Source organism: Balaenoptera borealis, assembly GCF_965194805.1.
Source record: "Balaenoptera borealis genome assembly, chromosome: 7".
NCBI classification, from domain to species: Eukaryota; Metazoa; Chordata; class Mammalia; order Artiodactyla; family Balaenopteridae; genus Balaenoptera; species Balaenoptera borealis.
In genome coordinates, this window is record NC_138864.1 from 95157898 (window position 1) to 95175974 (window position 18077).

Consider the following 18077-nt stretch of genomic DNA (forward strand, 5'->3'; position numbering starts at 1 on the left):
TACCATGAGATGCCATTTCACACTCAATGAATTGGCATATATGAAAATATGACAGTTTCATAGATTGGTGAAGATGTGGAACAATGAGCATTCTCATACTTGGTTGGTGGGAATACATTTTGGAGCAATCACTTTGAAAGCAAATGTGGTATTACCTAACTTGATTAAACATATGCATATCCTGTGGCCCAACAATTCTACTGCTAGTTATTTGGCATGTGTACTCTAGGAGACCTGCACAAAACTGTTTCAAACATTAATGTTTGGAATAGCAAAACACTGGAAAGGACCAAAATATTCCTAAGTAGGATGAATAAATAAATTACAGTGTATTAAATCAATGGAATACTGTACATCTAGAAAACAAGTGAACTTTAGCTACATGAATCAAGAAGGGTAAATCTGAAACACATAATATTGAGGAAAAATGCTACTTATGGGAATTTATATGGTATCATTTCCTTTCTGATAGATTATGTAGGGATATTTACACATTCACTGTTGTATAAAGTACAATGAAAAGCAAGGGAAGAGGAAGATGATTTAGGAAGGGACCAAAGGAGGCTTCAAAGGTATCATTACCCTCTATTTCTAAGGCTGGGTGGGAAGGCCATTCTTTCCCCTTTAAGATTGATAGATTCACTACATACAGTTCAATGTATATTTTATGATTAATACATAAAGAATCTAATGCTCAATAACTATACTTAATGTTTTTCAGTATCAAGTGAGTTTTTGTGGATTCCTCCTCTTAGTCTTGAAATAGAAGCATTCCACAGTGGAATACAAAGTTAAGGTTAGAAGTGTTCTTAGAATTAGTTAATATGGATATTTGTTTGAAGGCATATTGAATAGAACTGGGTTGCTTGCCAGTTAAACACTAGTTTCTTAATAGGAGTAATAATAATAAAGCTAGCTCTTTATAACATTTCAGATATTTTACAAATCACGATGATAACATAATCCTGGAAAAACTCTACTGAACAGATACATATAAGACATTGGGATAAAAATTTATAGAAAGAATGTAGAAAGAGGGAAACTATAGACTCTCTAGAAACAAAGAACTTTCCAAGGCTGTGGACTTGGATCCATGAAGTTGATTTTACTGTTCTCCTAATATGATTGGATATAGTAATCCCCACTTATCTGTGGTTTTGCTTTCCATGGTTTCATTTACCCACAGTCAACAGCAATACCAAAGAATTAAATGAAAGACTTTAGAAATAAACAATTCATAAGTTTTAAATTGCAAGTTGCCCTGAGTAGCATGATGAAATCTCATGCCTTCCCACTCCATCCCACGCGAAACATGAATTATCCCTTTGTCCAGCATGTTTCGCCTGACCATCACTTAGCAGCCCTCTTGGTTATCAGACCGACTGTCACAATATTGCAGTGCTTGTGTTCAAGTAACTTTTATTTTACATAATAATGGCTCCAAAGCACAAGAATAATGATGCTGGCAACTCAGATATGCCAAAGAGATGCTGTAAAGTACTTCTTTAAGTGAAAAGGTGAAAGTTCTCAGTAAGGAAAGAAAAAAAATTATATGCTGAGGTTGCTAAAGTCTACGGTAAGAATGACTCTTCTATCCATGAAATTGTGAAGAAGGAGAAAGAAATTTGTGATAATTTTGCTGTCGTACCTCAAACTGTAAAAATTATGGCCACAGTACCTAATAAGTTTGTAGTTAAGATAGAAAAAGCATTAAATTTGTACAAGGTATTTCAAGAGAGACTACATTCACGTAAATTTTATTACAGAATATTGTTATAATTGTTCTCTTTTACTAGCAGTTATTATTGTTAATCTCTTTGCCTAATTTATAAGTTAAACTTCATCATTGGTGTGTATGCATGGGAAAAAATAGTATATATAGAGCTCAGTATTATCCGTGATTTCATGCATCCACGGGGGGTCTTGGAATGTATCCCCCAGTAATAAAGGAGGACTACTGTACTACTAAACACATTAGGGGAAGATGGAGAGAAACTCACAGACTTACAGTTCTGTGATCTTTTTCCAATTGCTCCATAGACAATTTTACATGAGAGTGGGCTTGGCACTGAGAAGACTGGGAGGAAACATTGGTGTGTTTTTTAGCTTTTTTTTTTTTTTTCCACACTGCGTGGCTTACGGGATCTCAGTTCCCTGACCAGGGATTGAACCCGGACCATGGCAATGAAAGCCAGGAATCCTAACCACTAGGCCACCAGAGAACTCCTAGACTTTTAATTCTACAGCCAACTCTGGAGTTTTCCTTTTTGAGTGTTTTCTGACTCTCTCCCCTTTTTGCCATCTGGCATGTAGAGTATGTATTTCCCACATTTCCCCCTTTTACAAAGTTACAGACTCTCTACAAAGTTAGAGACTACAGAGAAACAGGGGAATGCTCAAGGAGTTGAGGAGTTTATGACGGAATACACAATTTGATGAAACTCCATCAAAGGCACTCAGTCGGTAAAGCCAAGTACAGAAACACACAAGTCATGTGACAGTGGGATGTGGGTAGGGATTGTTCTGTACCGTTGCTGTTGTTGGAAGCAGAATCCCCTCACTAAAGCTTGCATTGTACGAAATTTAAAAAAAAAAAGAAAAAGAAGGAAAGGAACACAAATACAAACCCAGAAATAACCCTGCTAAAAATTCACAAATATTTCTGAAAATACACAAATGTCTTATAACATTGGTCTTAAGTTATTTTATTGCATGTGTTAAAGTCCTCCAGAAATAGAAATTTTCTTCAGTTGCTCCTTTTACTTGCCCCAAAATTCTACAGGAAAGAAGTTTAGAACATGGTGTACTAAATTTATTAGATTGTAATCCATTTGATTTCTCACTTTTTTATATCAGTTCATGAAATTTATTGTTTAGAGAGGCATCACTAGAGATGTCTCAGGAAATAATAGAAATGTAAAGTACTTTGCCACACAGGAAGTGGAAAAGCAATTTCTATTTTCTGAAGGACTATAGTGTCGTGGAGTCATTTAGCAGAGAGCAGTAGATAGGGAAGATGGATGAGACGCATAGAAAAGTGGAACCCAGGACCAAGGACCAGTGCACAGTGTGTGAGTAATACTCTAACCCACATGCACACACACATATACACAAGTACAATCTTTTTTTTTTTTTTTTTTCCAGATCCAGTATCTACTTCTAGAGATTGCTCATCTAGAATTTAACTTGTTTCTTTTTATGCTTCCAGCCCACAAAAGACTACTAGGACTGCATGTCATTAGGTTCTGGATTACTTAATTATTTTCATCAATTCTTATTATTCAGTATATTGATGATTTATATATTTTGTGTTCCTCCTTTTTCTGACTATGTGGCCTCCTCCCAACTGAAAATGAAGATTGCTGTGTCCACTGTATCCTGGCCTGCCTGTTCTGTGAATTCCTGACCCTCTGCAATATTGTCCTGGGACAAGCTTCGTGTGGCATCTGCACCTCAGAAGCCTGCTGCTGTTGCTGCGGAGATGAAATGGGAGATGACTGTAACTGCCCTTGTGACATGGATTGTGGCATCATGGATGCCTGTTGTGAATCATCAGACTGTTTGGAAATCTGTATGGAATGCTGTGGAATTTGTTTTCCTTCGTAAATATTTATCTTCTGTTTGCATTAAAACTGGAGAGTGTTTTAAAATTTTTCTTTTAAGGGGAAAGGAAAGCACATGGTAAGATTCTCATCAAACAATCCAGTATTTGCACTGTTAACTCATTATTTTAGGAAATCTCTGAGAGCCTTTTTTTTCCTCTAACCAAATCTACATGGTTTAATATGTGAAATTTTAACTACTTTTAGACTTCTTAATAGGTTACAATGACTGAGGGACATTTTGACAAAACAGAAAGAAAGGAAGGGAGGGAGGGAGAGAGGGAGGGAGAAAGAAAAAGAAAAAGACAAAATGTCTCCTCCTTTTTATACTTATTTCTATTTCTTTTAACCATTCTTAGGAGCCCCTTGCTCCAAATGTATTATTTCTCAGTGGTTATTTAAATCAGACAATTTATTTGTGATGTTTATTAATGGTTAAAAGTAAGTATTCTTTAAACTTTGGGAAACAAACCCACACAGTTGTTGGGGACCCAGTGTTCATCTCCATGCTGTGTTCTCCACTCGCTCAGCAAACACTGAGTGCCTGCTGTGTGTAATCTCCTGCTGCCACACAGAGATGGATGTCATTCAGCTCCAATCCAGAGGAGCATAGGAAAGTTTAGAAGAGGAAAGAGACCTGTAAAGAATAAACCAGCCCACAAGGCATATTGAAGTGAAGATTATGAGAGAGAGAAACTCAAATGGCTATAGGAATACACAGAAAGGAAAGCTAATGTCTACTGGAATATTCAGAAGGCTTCAAGGAGAATGTGGCATTTGAAGGAGGCCTCTTAGGATGAGTGATTCATCTGCTGCTTGAATGAATTAGATTTAGGGCCAAGTTTTAGGTGACTAGCCCGAGCTGTGTGTGCCCTTGAGCATTTAGAAGAAAAACGCCTTAAGTAGGTATTTTCTTTTTTTAAACTATAAAATTAACTAATAATATGCATTTTTTACATAATTTAGATGTTATGATAAAGTTTTGATTAAAAACAATGCTTTAGTAAAATATCTATATTTTTTAAAGAATGTGGAATACTTTTGAAAAGTTGTACTTAAATTAGGAGATTTTTTAATATTAAAATCTCAGCATTCTGATTTTGATTTATTCAAAAGCTTTTCTTTTTGAGAGCTTTAAGTCTTTTGCGGGGGGGTTGTTAAGAAACAAACCGACCCCCCCCCCACCAATATTTATAAACACAGTTAATCTTAAATGCAAACCATTCCTTCCAATTCAGTGGGAATCTTGACATCCACTACTATGACCGAATTTCAGTACTGCAACTTTATATTAAATTAAACCATTATGGCAGGTTATAAATATCCTTAAGTATAAAGAAATGAGTCAGATACAAGACTACTAAGTGTTAGCGACTTAGTAAGTTACAAAGTTACTAATACATAGAGACTTTGTGTGATGCAGATGAAAGGGAGAGTAAATTTTCATACTACCGGCTCTCCTACTAAGTTTGATGTCCCCAAATTGTAGTTTGGTTTGATTTAATTGTAGTTCCTTGTAGAAATTCTGAAAGTATACCTTTGGATGAATAGTTATTTTTGATTCTTTCAGTTGAATATCAAATTGATAGTGAAAACAAATGCATACTTTTAGGAAGCCTTTTAGCAAATTTAGGCTTTTAAGAAAGATTTTAAACCTAAAGCATGGGTATGAGACCGAGGGTTTTTCCTTTGAGATGAAACTTAGTTTCTACTTATATCATTACTTAAAAGGCTTAAAAAAGGAAAAAAGTTAGCAGACTCTTGAATCCCCCTTTCAGTACTGTTTACACACACACACATACACACATACACACACACACACTGTTAAATTGTCCGGTTTAAATAGAGTTCTAGTAAACAGCTGTCTTTCGGTTCCTTGTCTAAAGAGCGTCTTTGATGTAACAAATGAAATATAAGAACATCTTTCTACTATTTCATAGTAACCAGAGTCTGAGTATTTACATATACCCAAAGTTAACTTATGCATATATATTAGGATGTGAGAGTATCAACTTTATATTGACATATAAAACCTCCTAATGACCTGGAATCATTAAAATATTATACTTTTTGTCCTGCAAAAATTTTCAGCCAAATGGTTTGACTAATATTTAAGTGTATTCTGCTACTATTTGCGATGATGATATTAGCACCTTTAAAATAATGTTTCTCTGTAACAGAGAACATTAGTTGATAGCAGAATTTTATTCTCATATTTATATTCATAGTACTTTTGCTCTATTGTCTATTCTGCAGTCATTCCATAAAGTACCATGTATGATTTTTAAAAAATAAATGAAAAAAACAAAAGTAGGCAAATGTGAAAATAGTTTCAATATGTATTTTAGAATTTCTGTATGTAAAATGTTTTGTTGAATTATATGGCCATCATGACTAAGTGCTCTAGCTTACAGTTATAGATTTGGTCTCTTTTTAAATGTGGAAACTTAATCTTAAATATTTTTAAACTGGATCTGTATTATCCCAAATATATTATTTTGAAATTTAAAAAATGACTTCTCTATTGTTCTTTAGCCTATTTTCAATCTAATTGATACATTGATATTTAAACGAATTCAACTATAATTTAAAACCTTAAGCTTTTCTTTTCTCCTTACATCCCTCTCTAAAGATTTCCTAGTTTCATTTTGTAAATCACATGACTCATGCTCATAAATGAACTATGAAAGATTCAGATCAGTTTATACTGCAAATCATAGTTGACAAATGATTTCAAAACATAGTTTTCTTTTAAAAATTCACAATAGAGCAAAATGCATGTTTTGTACATTTTTTTAGTAAATTGCTTTTACTCATTTGCTTTGGAATTATCTCCCAACTTATAAAAACTGTGGTAGGTTTTTTTTTAATATGTGTACTGAAATTAAACACAAAGTAGCTGTGAAATTGGGTATTAACTTTAATGAATTTCACCCAAGAGTGAATCATCAGAAGTACTTTCAACTAGGGTCTTTAGTGTCACAAATTTTAAGTAACAGGAAATGTTTTACTGTTAGTATTTAACCCCCCAAATCACTTTATTTAGGAGAAGACTTTTTACTTAGGAATATAATAATTTTATTTTTGTGTTCTTATAGTATATCGACTATATCCATTTTCCTCACCTGAAGCAGTCAGTGCTTCTCTGAACAGTTCAAGGAGTAACCAAGGCAACCTTATGTAATAACTTTTCATTCTTTATCCATACAAACTCTATCAGTGCCCTAGATTCTAATGTTATAAACGTCAAACTCACTGCCTAACATAAATAAGACTTGAGTCCAGAGTCTCTGTGGCTTACCTTCTTGAATTCCAGTTTAAATGCCTAGATTTACCCAACCACCTAATGAATAAGTTTATTTATTAATAAGATTATTTTTCACATTACTCAAGACCTTTATGACCTTGCCAATTACTTGTGATTTGTAGGCCTGTAGGTTTATTACATCTAATCTGACAGGCAAGATAAAATTTCATCAGATACTATAATATCCATTTTTCTCTTATTTTAATACTAATATAGGAAAGCATACCATTTTTGTTTTAAACAGCAGTTAATACAGGGATAGGGTTTATTCTACACTATATTTTAAAATCGAGGATTAGGTACTACAAGGCAGTCTTTTTAACCCTTCATCTCCATGTCCCCTATAACCAATACATTTATAGTGACTATTTTCTCTAAGCCCCTCAAGGGAGTCAAAAAACCCTCAGGATGTTTCATCCTAGGGAAGAAGTTTGGCACTTCCCGTGAGAAAACTGTTAGTTCCAACAGTGAGGCTACTGATATTTACTTGCTCATTTCAGATTACTTTTAGAGATTCTGGTTAAAATGGGAGGGGTTGTAGAGAGGGGATACCGTTATGATGCAGCCCTAATGTAGAGGGTGGTTTTTGCAAAAACTGTCATTGGTGACTAAATCCACCATGTATTTTCACTCTGCAAAATTCCCAGGGAACAATGGCTGCTCCTCTACTTTAAAGGACTATGAATCAGTATCATCCGAATGATCAAATTGTAATAAAGTCAACCAGCAATCTGTACGTGAAAAGGATTCTAAGCAAAGCCACATCTGAGCCTCACCTGGAAAGCAGGATCTCTATCTAGGCAAGCAGAAATCTGCACCACCTCATTCTTCATCAAACTGGGACAACCGTGTGACGTCTTCCACTAGGGCAACAACTATAGCCCCTAAGCTGCCAAATGTCAACCTGAGTAGTTCCCTGCCTTCCAACTGAACAGCGGCCACTAGTTCCAATTCTGTTGTTTGTCCATTATGTATGCCCTTGATCCCTCACCTCAGCCCTTGCTAAAAGAGAATCTTGAATTTATTTGTGAGGTGATCATGAAGAAATCACTTCACATAGCCATGTCTGGACATATTACCAACATCGAGTATAGCTATATGTGTTAAAGACAAAGTATAGCTCTGCAATTAAGTGTTCACTTTCAGGCAGGTCTTTGTTTGAGGTTCAGTGGAGAATGTAATTATTAGGAAAATAGTGAAAAGCAAATTCAAACAAATTCTAAGTTTAGCTTGAAAAACTGAAAAGGTTCTTAAGTTCTGTCTGATGCATAAAGGGGTAGAAGCAAAGGAATTACATTCCAAAGCCAAGAAAGAGGGTGTACAAAAGCAGCTGATCCACTTGACATAGTTCATAGCCTTTTGCAAAGGAATAAAAGCCCGTTGAGCAGGGAACCAAAAGATCTCATTATAGGATGAAGCCAAGCCATATTAAAGCTTGTGCACTAGTAACTATGTCTAAAAACAGCCTGCTGTTTTATATTGAACCAATACATTTCTTAACTTGGTAGGTTGCAGTGTAAAGATGTACAGAGCCTGTCTGCTGGATGCTATGCCAATTACAGATGTGGCGGAGTGGTGTCAAACACCTACAAATAGTTAGGATCTCAAGCAATCTTAGAGAGAAACAAAAGAAGTGTTAAAATGTCATCTCAAAACCTAGATAGCACAGTTCATCATATGTGTCTGACTCTCAGAGTCTCGAGATCACCTTTATTATATAATTTAATGTGGACGTCATATGATCCCTCAATCAGAATGCACAATTCTTTCAAGGACATGAATAGTGCCTGAAAGATAAGGAGAATATCTTTTAAAAGTAACACCTTCAGATGACAAGGCACCTGTGATCAGCTCTGCAGGAACTGCGTTTTATTGGTGTTGAGGTGAAGGAGGAGGGAAATGCCCATGAATACATATTATATTAGATTTTGTTAGATCATCAGAAAGAATAATTGGGCATATTTACACAATTACATTTTAGTAAACTATTATGCCAGCTTAACGATAATACATATTCTGGTAAAAGTACATTAAATGGCAATCCTAAAGCAATTTGGCTGCTGAGGACATTATATTTTTTTATCTAATTATTCACAAATTAATGAATAAAATTAAATTCAAATCACTGAAGAAAATGAAGCAATGGTGAGAATCAGAACTACAGATTAGTTAAAGCAAAGATATGCAATGCATAACAGAATTAAAGCATTTCTTTTATTCAAACTCGGTGCTTAAAAAAGAACAAATCCATCATCTTGAAATTTGACTTGTAGCTTGACATTAAAAATAATATGAGTAGAATTTTCAGTGGGGTAAGCACAAAACTAGTTCAAGTTGTGTCACTCTCAATTACTGTACTCAGGTGGTGTGCCCATTAAAATTCCCACTTGTGGGTTCTGCTCACTATGCAAATGGGGTCATTACCTGGAGAATTTAATTGGTTATGACACTGGGAGTAGGACTTCTCCTTTCAAAATAAACCTACTTACACATATTTTCACTAGAAATTTGATTGTTATATATACTTTGGATTGTTTTGCCCTATACATATTTACTAAAATTAAACTGCCTTTGCTTACTTATTTCTTACAAATAATTCAAAGTGGTTCCGAATTACTTTGTGCATGTGGTTTTATTTGTTTCTCTATAAGGCTAGTTAGAATGATCTTTTGTAAATCATATTGCTAACAAAATAGTATTTTAAAAAATCTTTGTATCTTTCACACTACCCATCACATGTGGGTACATTTCCAGTGAAGGTTTTCATCACTGAATAGTATCTGTTTTCTCTTTCATCATAGTTCTAAATATTCACTTTGAGGGGCTTCTTCCATTTTTCTCCTTTTTCGTCACTTACAAAAAAATGTACAGTTAAAGAGTTGACCTGCCCTCTTGGGTGTATAATATACATAGCATGGCCGAGAAGCCATGCCTGTAACACTTGCAAGGCCCTTATATTCACTGATAAGACCGGGTGAAGATATTAAGTTGTTTGTCAGAATTAGTTCTAGAGACAGTTCTAGCAAGAACCACGAGACATTTAAAAATTTAAAAAGAACAAACAATAAATCATCATGAAAAGTACAGTTCTCCATATACCTACCATCTGTTTCCACTAACTGTGGCAATTTCAACTGGAAAAAAACCCGAGTTTACAACTAGATAACAAGAATATTGATAATGGCCTGAATTTACAACAAATGCTGAAATTACAGTGTGGTTTAGTGAAATGTAATATTAAACTGGACACCCAGGAATTTAGTTCCTAGACACTGTCTCAACCAGCAGTTCTCAGAGTGAACTTGAAGTGGGAACAGGATTGCTGTAAGTATTAATGATATACTCTCAGGGAAGTGCTAATAGTTCCTTGGAAGAGAGACGGGTTTGCAGTCTAAATTTGTATTACAATACCAAGTTGTACAACAAGCCCAGATTTTATCACTAGCTTATCTGGACCTAAAGAGAATATTTTTCCTTTAATGTAAAAAACAATATTCTAAAATCGGAGAAAAAATAATTCTAGGGATGATAGAAGAAGAAATACTACAAATTTGTAACTGGACCATTGGGCAGGATTTTTAACATCTGTAACTATGGGAAATTTCCCATAGAATATCAAACATGGATCCAAGTCTCTACATTCATTTTTCTATGATATTTCTAATTGTGCCCAGAGGATAAGAAGGAGTTGGTGCATCCAATAAATATAATCATTTACATGCACGGAGCTCCCTTTGAAGTTAATAGGACCTATGGAAAGGGGAGTTATGCACCACGAAAACGGAGTTCAACCTGAATCTAGTTCTTTCTTTTTAACATGCAGTGGTATTGCCAACACATTTGGATTTTCTTACTGCTTATCTTTTCTTTGTATGTGATGTTTCAGTTGGAGTTGAGTGAAGTGCTCCATGTGTAGAGGAAAGATAGCCCAAAAGAGAGGATGTGATGATTGGCAAGCTTATACTCAGGGACCAGCTTTATAAGATAGTATCCAAAAGTGATGGGGCCTGACGTTTGTAGAGCTTGTTTAAATTTTCAAAAGGAAACCATATACATTTTCTCATTTGATCTTCACAACCCTATGATTTATCCAAGACATACATTTTTACCTCCATTTTACAGATGAAAAAACTGCGACAGACTGCTTAAGTTCACTTCCTAAAGCCACACAGTTCCTGATAGAATGTAGGAAACCTGATTTCTATTCCCAGGTCTTTCCATTAGAAAGGTATTATTTTTTTAAGCAATCTTATCTATAACTTAATATAATAAAGAGATTCAGCTACAACGTCTCTGATTGAAACTGGAGTGAGGAAGTTGGGATCTGAATTCTTACCTGCCTTGTTCCTTGTTTCCCATCTTTCCTACCTTCAGCAGATATCCTGGCATGGGCTCCAAGGGAGACTGAAAATCATAGCTACTTATCTGAAGATACTTATATGTGCTACTTATTTCTTATTATACACATTGACCCCAGAGTCAATCAACTCACAATATTTCACTGTCCTGTTCCTACTTATCAATGAGTCTTTTTTTTTTCCCTAGATGGATGAGGAGTCAAGAGTTAGATGTTCTTCCTAAGACTGTTTGCTGGTCATTCTCCATAGGTCCCTGCAGATCTGTTCTCTGTCTCTGCCTGTATTGTGCCAGGATCCCTTGCTTTCTGATTTCTAATTGGCTTTGGCTGATGGCAAGCACTAAAGGGAAATCAGAAGGTGGGAGGAGAGAGAGGTCAAGGTACTAATTCCCACTGTGCTCCTAGGCCCCCTTCCTGCCAGGCAGTGATTTTTAACAACTCCATTCCTCCATATAAGGTGATCTTGTGCAGTGACCCCTGTCCCATAGTTACAGCTCCGTGATCTTGCCCCCTCCGGCATGGGGAAGTAATATTTCCCACCTCTGCTGGTCCCTGGCACTTCAAAAATCCCTGTTTTGTTACCTTTCAACTGATTGTTCCTCTGCAAACCGTCCCTTTTATTAAATGCTCTTCAATTTAGCCCTTTGAGTGAGCCATCTGTTTCCTGCCAGTACTCTGACTAATGAGTAAAAGTGAGTTTGTGTGTGTGCAAATGCACACGTTGTCTGAATCCAATACTGTTATCATGTGTTTCTAAGATTTATCAAAGTAACGTAAATCCTGGTGGTCTCTTAGATGTCTGTCTCTAACATGGACAGTCTAATCTAATATCGCAAGAACTACACTAGACACTCCAGAAATGTACTTGACAACTTCAGGTTCAAGGATCACACCTCTCCATGCTAATATTTGAGACTATAACAAGCTGAGGGTGGGAGACGGAAAGAAAGAGGGTATCATTACCATGAATGGTCCAAAGTTTATTGAGTTTATAAAGCTTTAGGATCCCTAGAGATAATGAGGTTTTCCTCTTTCCCTACAACCTAAAATTATTCAATATTATTGACATAAGCAGACCCACAATAGAAACCTTAGCCTGGAAATGAATCCCTCCAGAAATGTCCTATCTGGGGACTCTATGTGAATGTAACCAGTGGTAATAAAACAATTGAATATGACATCTGTATGCCTTCAGAGTCAAACAGTTCTAAGCTAAAGTAGGTCCAGTATCAACCTTGGTCCTCCAGTTCAACCCCCAAGTTGGTAAACTGACAACATTTTAATTGATGCCTCAATATTCACCCAGTTAGTCAAGGAGACTTTACTGATAACCTGTTTGTTCCAGACCCTGTGCTGGGCATAGGGATAGCAAGATGTCCATTTACGAATTCTCAGTTTAGAGAGAGAATGCAGATTAATTTGATAGAATTAAAGAGTTATAATAGAGACAGTATAATTGCTAAGAGAGGGGAAAAATGGAGGCTGACTAACGCTCCCCAGGAGAGCCAGGAACTTTTCCTAGAAGAGGTAATTTTGAACTGGGATTCAGAGAAAGTAAATAGTTACTGGTGCATTCTGAAGTTGCAGTAATGTTGGAAAGGATAGAGTTGGTGATTATGGGAAGAAGCAGAACTGAGTCCAACAAGGCAGCACTTTAACTGCTTTGCTGAAGTCTTCTGAACTCTGACCTGTAGGCAAAGTGAAACCTTCTGAGGACTTAAACCAAGGAAATGGCAAGATCAAATTTATATTTTGATATAATTTTATTGGGGCAGCAGAGGAATGATGGGTTAGAGGGGACTGAGGATGAACGTGGGTCGGAAGTTAAAAGATTGTGTGTTCATCTGCACAAAAGATGGTGAGGGCCTGACCTAAGGCATTGACTGTAGAAACGGATTGGTGGGGGTGGGGGGCACCATGGGGAGGGACTGAATTAAACACATTTCTGAAAGAGAATTGAAAGACTATTCCAGGTGAATGAACATGTTAAATGTGCCCTGTGTTTGCATACAAAACCAACTGTATGAATGTTAAATCAAAGTCAAATTCATAGAAATGTTAAAGTACATACATGTTTCAGGCCACCAGTGTCATGTCTTCACTAGTGAGTTAATGAATCTGAAAGTACTTGTAAACAGTTTCACCAATATTAGGAAACTTTGTCAGAATTCCATTTAGGGTTTACATGATGGGAATGGTAGTATACATAGTGTTCAGGTGGGTGAACCAGTGAGAAAAATGCTAGAGTAGAATTTTCCACTTCCCTAGTATGCTAAGGATGTATGCTAATGGATGTAAGCCAGGGGTTGACAGGGAGAAGTGAGAGAAAAACAGAAGCAAAGAGACATGGACAAAGGATCTCCAGAGTGCCTGGCATATAAGAGGTGTTCATTTATATATTTACTGAATTAATATGTGAACAAATGAATAAATAAATGAACATATATGTATATGTATATCATGAATAACAACGTGCAAAATTGGATTTGTATTACTACAACACACTGGATGAAAATTACGAGCATAAAAACTGAAAGAGAGGGGAAATTTTCACTGGGCTACGCACACAAGGGATGGGTCGTTTTTAACTAAATCGACAGATCCCTAACCAGTTACTGATTACTGACTGGTTACATGAATCATTCTTTAATCGGCTTAGTGAGTAAGTCCAGTTCCCATCATGTCTTAGGTCATACATTACCTAATACATTGTTTCCTTAGTTCTAACTAATAAAGTGACCCAAACCTGCTTTAACTATTTTATTCTTCGCAAAAAATTTGCAAAAGGATCATAGAATTAAATTCTGTTTTTTTACAAAATAATTACGTTAAAATGTAAATACTTAAATTCACGTTGCAAATACTAATGAATTTTCAAGGAGGTCTTTAAAATATAGGTGTGTCCTAAGGATCATAAGGGAGAAGGAGAGTCACCAGGGCAAAAGGAAGCCACTTGTCCCTGGTGGTGGAGGCTGGTACTTGAAGGGAATCACAATACAGCTGCTCAGGTGGAAGTTTGACTTGCATCTGGCAACTAGATCATAAAATATGAACTGAGGGCTTTTATCTGTCCATGAAAATATTTATTAATTATTGAAAATATGGAAGACAAGGCAATGTAAATCCAAACCAAAGCTTAAATTGGCTAGATTCTTAAAATGTTTATTTTGATTCCTTGAGTATTTTTGTTTTCAGAGATCACATCATAGAATAAAAGGAGTCATATGCTAAGGCTTTTCATATATTATGACGTCAAAAGGTTGCCATTTATTTAGATTACATTTTCCTTTAAACAAAGCTTTTTGTTGTTTAGGTTCTTTGACCTAAAATATGATAAATTGTACTGAAGTATATGGGTGGTACTAGTAATTAGTCAGAGGCTAGCTCAAAACATATCTATTTTTAAAATATTTCAGTGCATAGTATTGGCATTTTAATCATTTCTTCTTTAAAGAAGAGTATCTGCCTGGGACAAATGACTATTTCCATGGGGAGTAAAGTTCATATTTAATGAGAGAAAACATGTTACTTTTATGCTTTCTTAATTTTCAACAAGTGTCTGATTTTGAAAAGTATCAAATGCCTGCATATATTTGTGACAAAAAAGTTGTATTCTTTCTATATTCACTCAAACTTTCCTGTCATTTGGAAGATGGCAGATTGTCTTCAAAAAGTTTTTCTAAATGAAAAATATGGTGGGATAATACACTGCATAATTACATTCTACGTTTGCATTAATAAAGAATTATACTTGTAAGTTTTACAACTAGAAGTAGCACTGTGGTTGTCATATATTACAGCACACACAATTTGATTGTTACAGAGTAGACATCTGCCAGAAACATTTCAGTTTAGCATGATGAATTTACCTTAGCCCTGTCAAGAATCGCATTACAATGCCAAAGTATTGCTTTGAATATATGTTGAAAAACAGAAATAAATTTGTTGAGGTAGGGTTTCAAATCCCCTCAGAATCATGTCATTACTGGTATTGTGGCTAGGCACACATGAGCTCAAGTTACTCCAGGGGGGATTTGCCAATAGTGAATGTCTCTCATTTAATCAGGACAGCTAAAGAAAAGATATTGTTGACTGTAGATGATAGAGGAGTTTATCAGCATCACAGCAAGGATGCTAGCATACTCAATTTACATAAAGGTATAAGAATATTTAAAACAGAATCCCTTTCTAAGCCATTTAAACACATTTGCATGGGAAGTGGTTTATCTGCAGCCCCCTTTTCAGCTTAATGGTAAACTTCTCTGAAAGGTTTAACTAAACTCTAATAGAGACCATATTTATCTCAAAACACTTAATTGTAGGCATTGTTGGTTCAAATGGTGGAATTTACACTTTCCTTGTGTGTGAGATATAAGATTATAAGGTAGACAGCAGGAGATGCAAACAATTGGTAGATTATTCCCAATCCACTCGAGAACTATTGATAAGTCTATGTCTATGGTCTTTGGGAGCCTAGGTAGACCACAGTCTCCTCTACAGCCAACTTCGGAAATGCCAGGCAAAGTTTTGCTCTAATTTCTTGAAAGGCCTATGAATTCTATCAAAAATTTGCTGCATACTTTGGAAAGATTTTACGGTGTAGACATGACCACATGATAGGTTTCTTATATCCACAGCAACTTTTAAAGTCTAAGATACAAAATAAAGACTACTGCCTTAATAATACCAAAGGGCCACATCCACACAGGCAAGATTGTGTGCAAGTTTCACAGTTTAACTACCATAAAATTTAGCTGCTGCTTTCATTTGAGAAATGTGGCAGATAAGAGCAGTTTCAATATTGCACCACTGCATTAATGTAGATGTAGCACAGATATATTAAATTTTTTCCTCTCAACACCATGCTCTAAGAAAGTAGTAAAAGTATTATGTTTGCATGATACTGATTTGACATGTAGTCTGAGAAATATATGAAATGTTGTATTTTTAAAGGACCGGGCTTATGAAAAGTCTTATTTGAGGGAGTGTGGAATCAATTCGCAGGGATAGTTTATGGTCTAGAAACTCCTACAAGGTAATGGGAGAAACTGGTATATGTGTATTAAAAAAAATCTGACAGAAGAAATAGTAATAACCTATATTGAACTTCATCAAGGAAAAATAAAAATCATACACTATCTAAGTTTATATGTGCAACATATCAATAGTATTCAGTTAGTCTAGAAACAGTTTATATCATTTTTCAGTTTGCCTTTTGTATCTTCTGATTGCTTCCAATTCAGCTACAAATACAAATTTCTATCACAGTCACATAAGCTAAGTATAAAAAGATGATTTAAGTATAAAGTAATCCCAGAAGTAAGCTTTTTATGTTGTGTTGATAAAAATATATGCGTGTGTGTGTGTTTGTGTGTGTGTCTCCTTGTTTGATGTAATCACCTATATATCCTGGAAGAATAACCAGAATAACTGTTTTGAAGGTTTGCTGACTCTTCTCCAGCAAAATCTGACTATATTACAAGCATTAGAATCCTAGTTGTCTCCTTCTAAAAGGAAAAACTCATGGCAAAATAGCCCAGTTAAACAGAAGACATGGATAGGAAGAGAACAGAAAAATACAATCATACTGTATTTAGAAAATAGTAACAGAGACCATTGACAGTGTATCAAAAAAAAAAAAAAAAAAAGGATTCACGGAACATAGTATCGTGGCACAAAGAATATCATGTCACTGCAAGACAGCAACAAAGAATGCTGCACTCATAGGGGAAGTTCTTTTTATTAGAACTATGAGAAATCCTTTTTCATATGAATTCAGAAATCTCGGACAGTCTAATAGGTCTGGTATCTCTCCAACATATCTTCTATATTAAAATCAAAAAAAGTTTCAAATCTTTTCTACTTGCTCGATATAGTCTAGCAAGGGGAATTAACACTATAAATCAAATCAAGTTCTGCTCAACTTATTTGTATGATGAAAGCATATCTAGTTTTACATTTGTGAAAATTTCAGAGACTTTTTGGCAGCCCGATACCACTGCTCATTGGGCTCCACCTCTGGCTTTTACATCAGGAAAAATACGAGATACTCAGAGTGATACTCAACATTCTGATAAAGAAGCCTGGACCATCCAGATTCTCAAAAGGGAAATTCCAGAATGTAAAATATTTTCAAAATAGAAATGATCATTTAAATCATTTAACATTACTTTGTACATGTTGTCTTCACATAGAAAACTTTTAAAGAATAAATTGAAATCTGAAATTAAATTAACCCTGAGAGTACCACAGTTTGTATAAACAATAATAGTACTTAGGAAATTTAGTGCTAATAACCTGTAGGATATTTTTTTAAACTACAGCAACAGCCCTGAACAGCTGTATCATCTGTATCTCTCTTCTCTTTGCATTCTATCTGCAGACGTTTTTCTTCTTCTGACTTTCCTTTTATATTCAAATTCCATTTTCATTCATCATTCTTCACTGCTTCCTCCAAATTGCCTGTTTATAATATCCTCTCCTCAGCCCATCATCCTCTTACCCCTATGCTTCTCTTCAATCTCTCTCGACATTCTTAGTACCATTCAGCTAAGTTCAGCACACCTTTTTTAAAATTAATTAACTAATTAATTTACGGCTGTGTTTTGGGTCTTCGTTGCAGTGCACGGGCTTCTCATTGCAGTGGTTTCTCTTGTTGCGGAGAATGGGTTCTAGGCGCGCAGGTTTCAGTAGTTGTGGCTCGTGGGTTCGAGAGTGCAGCCTCTGTAGTTGTGGCGCACGGGCTTAGTTGCTCCGCAGCACGTGGGATATTCCCCCGACCAGGGCTCGAACCTGTGTCCCCTGCATTGGC

General features: G+C 35.6%; 1 protein-coding gene across 1 annotated transcript in view; it reads left to right on the top strand.

Annotated features, from left to right (window-relative positions):
- MDFIC (MyoD family inhibitor domain containing) overlaps positions 1-17852 on the top strand; it is a gene marked incomplete at its 5' end in the record, with an annotated part of 113042 nt that extends 95190 nt beyond the window's left edge. The window contains 1 exon segment of the mRNA XM_082400190.1: positions 3359-17852. Coding sequence (XP_082256316.1) covers positions 3359-3606 — 248 coding nt within the window. The 3' untranslated portion in view covers positions 3607-17852.
- Positions 17853-18077: the final 225 nt, after the last annotated feature.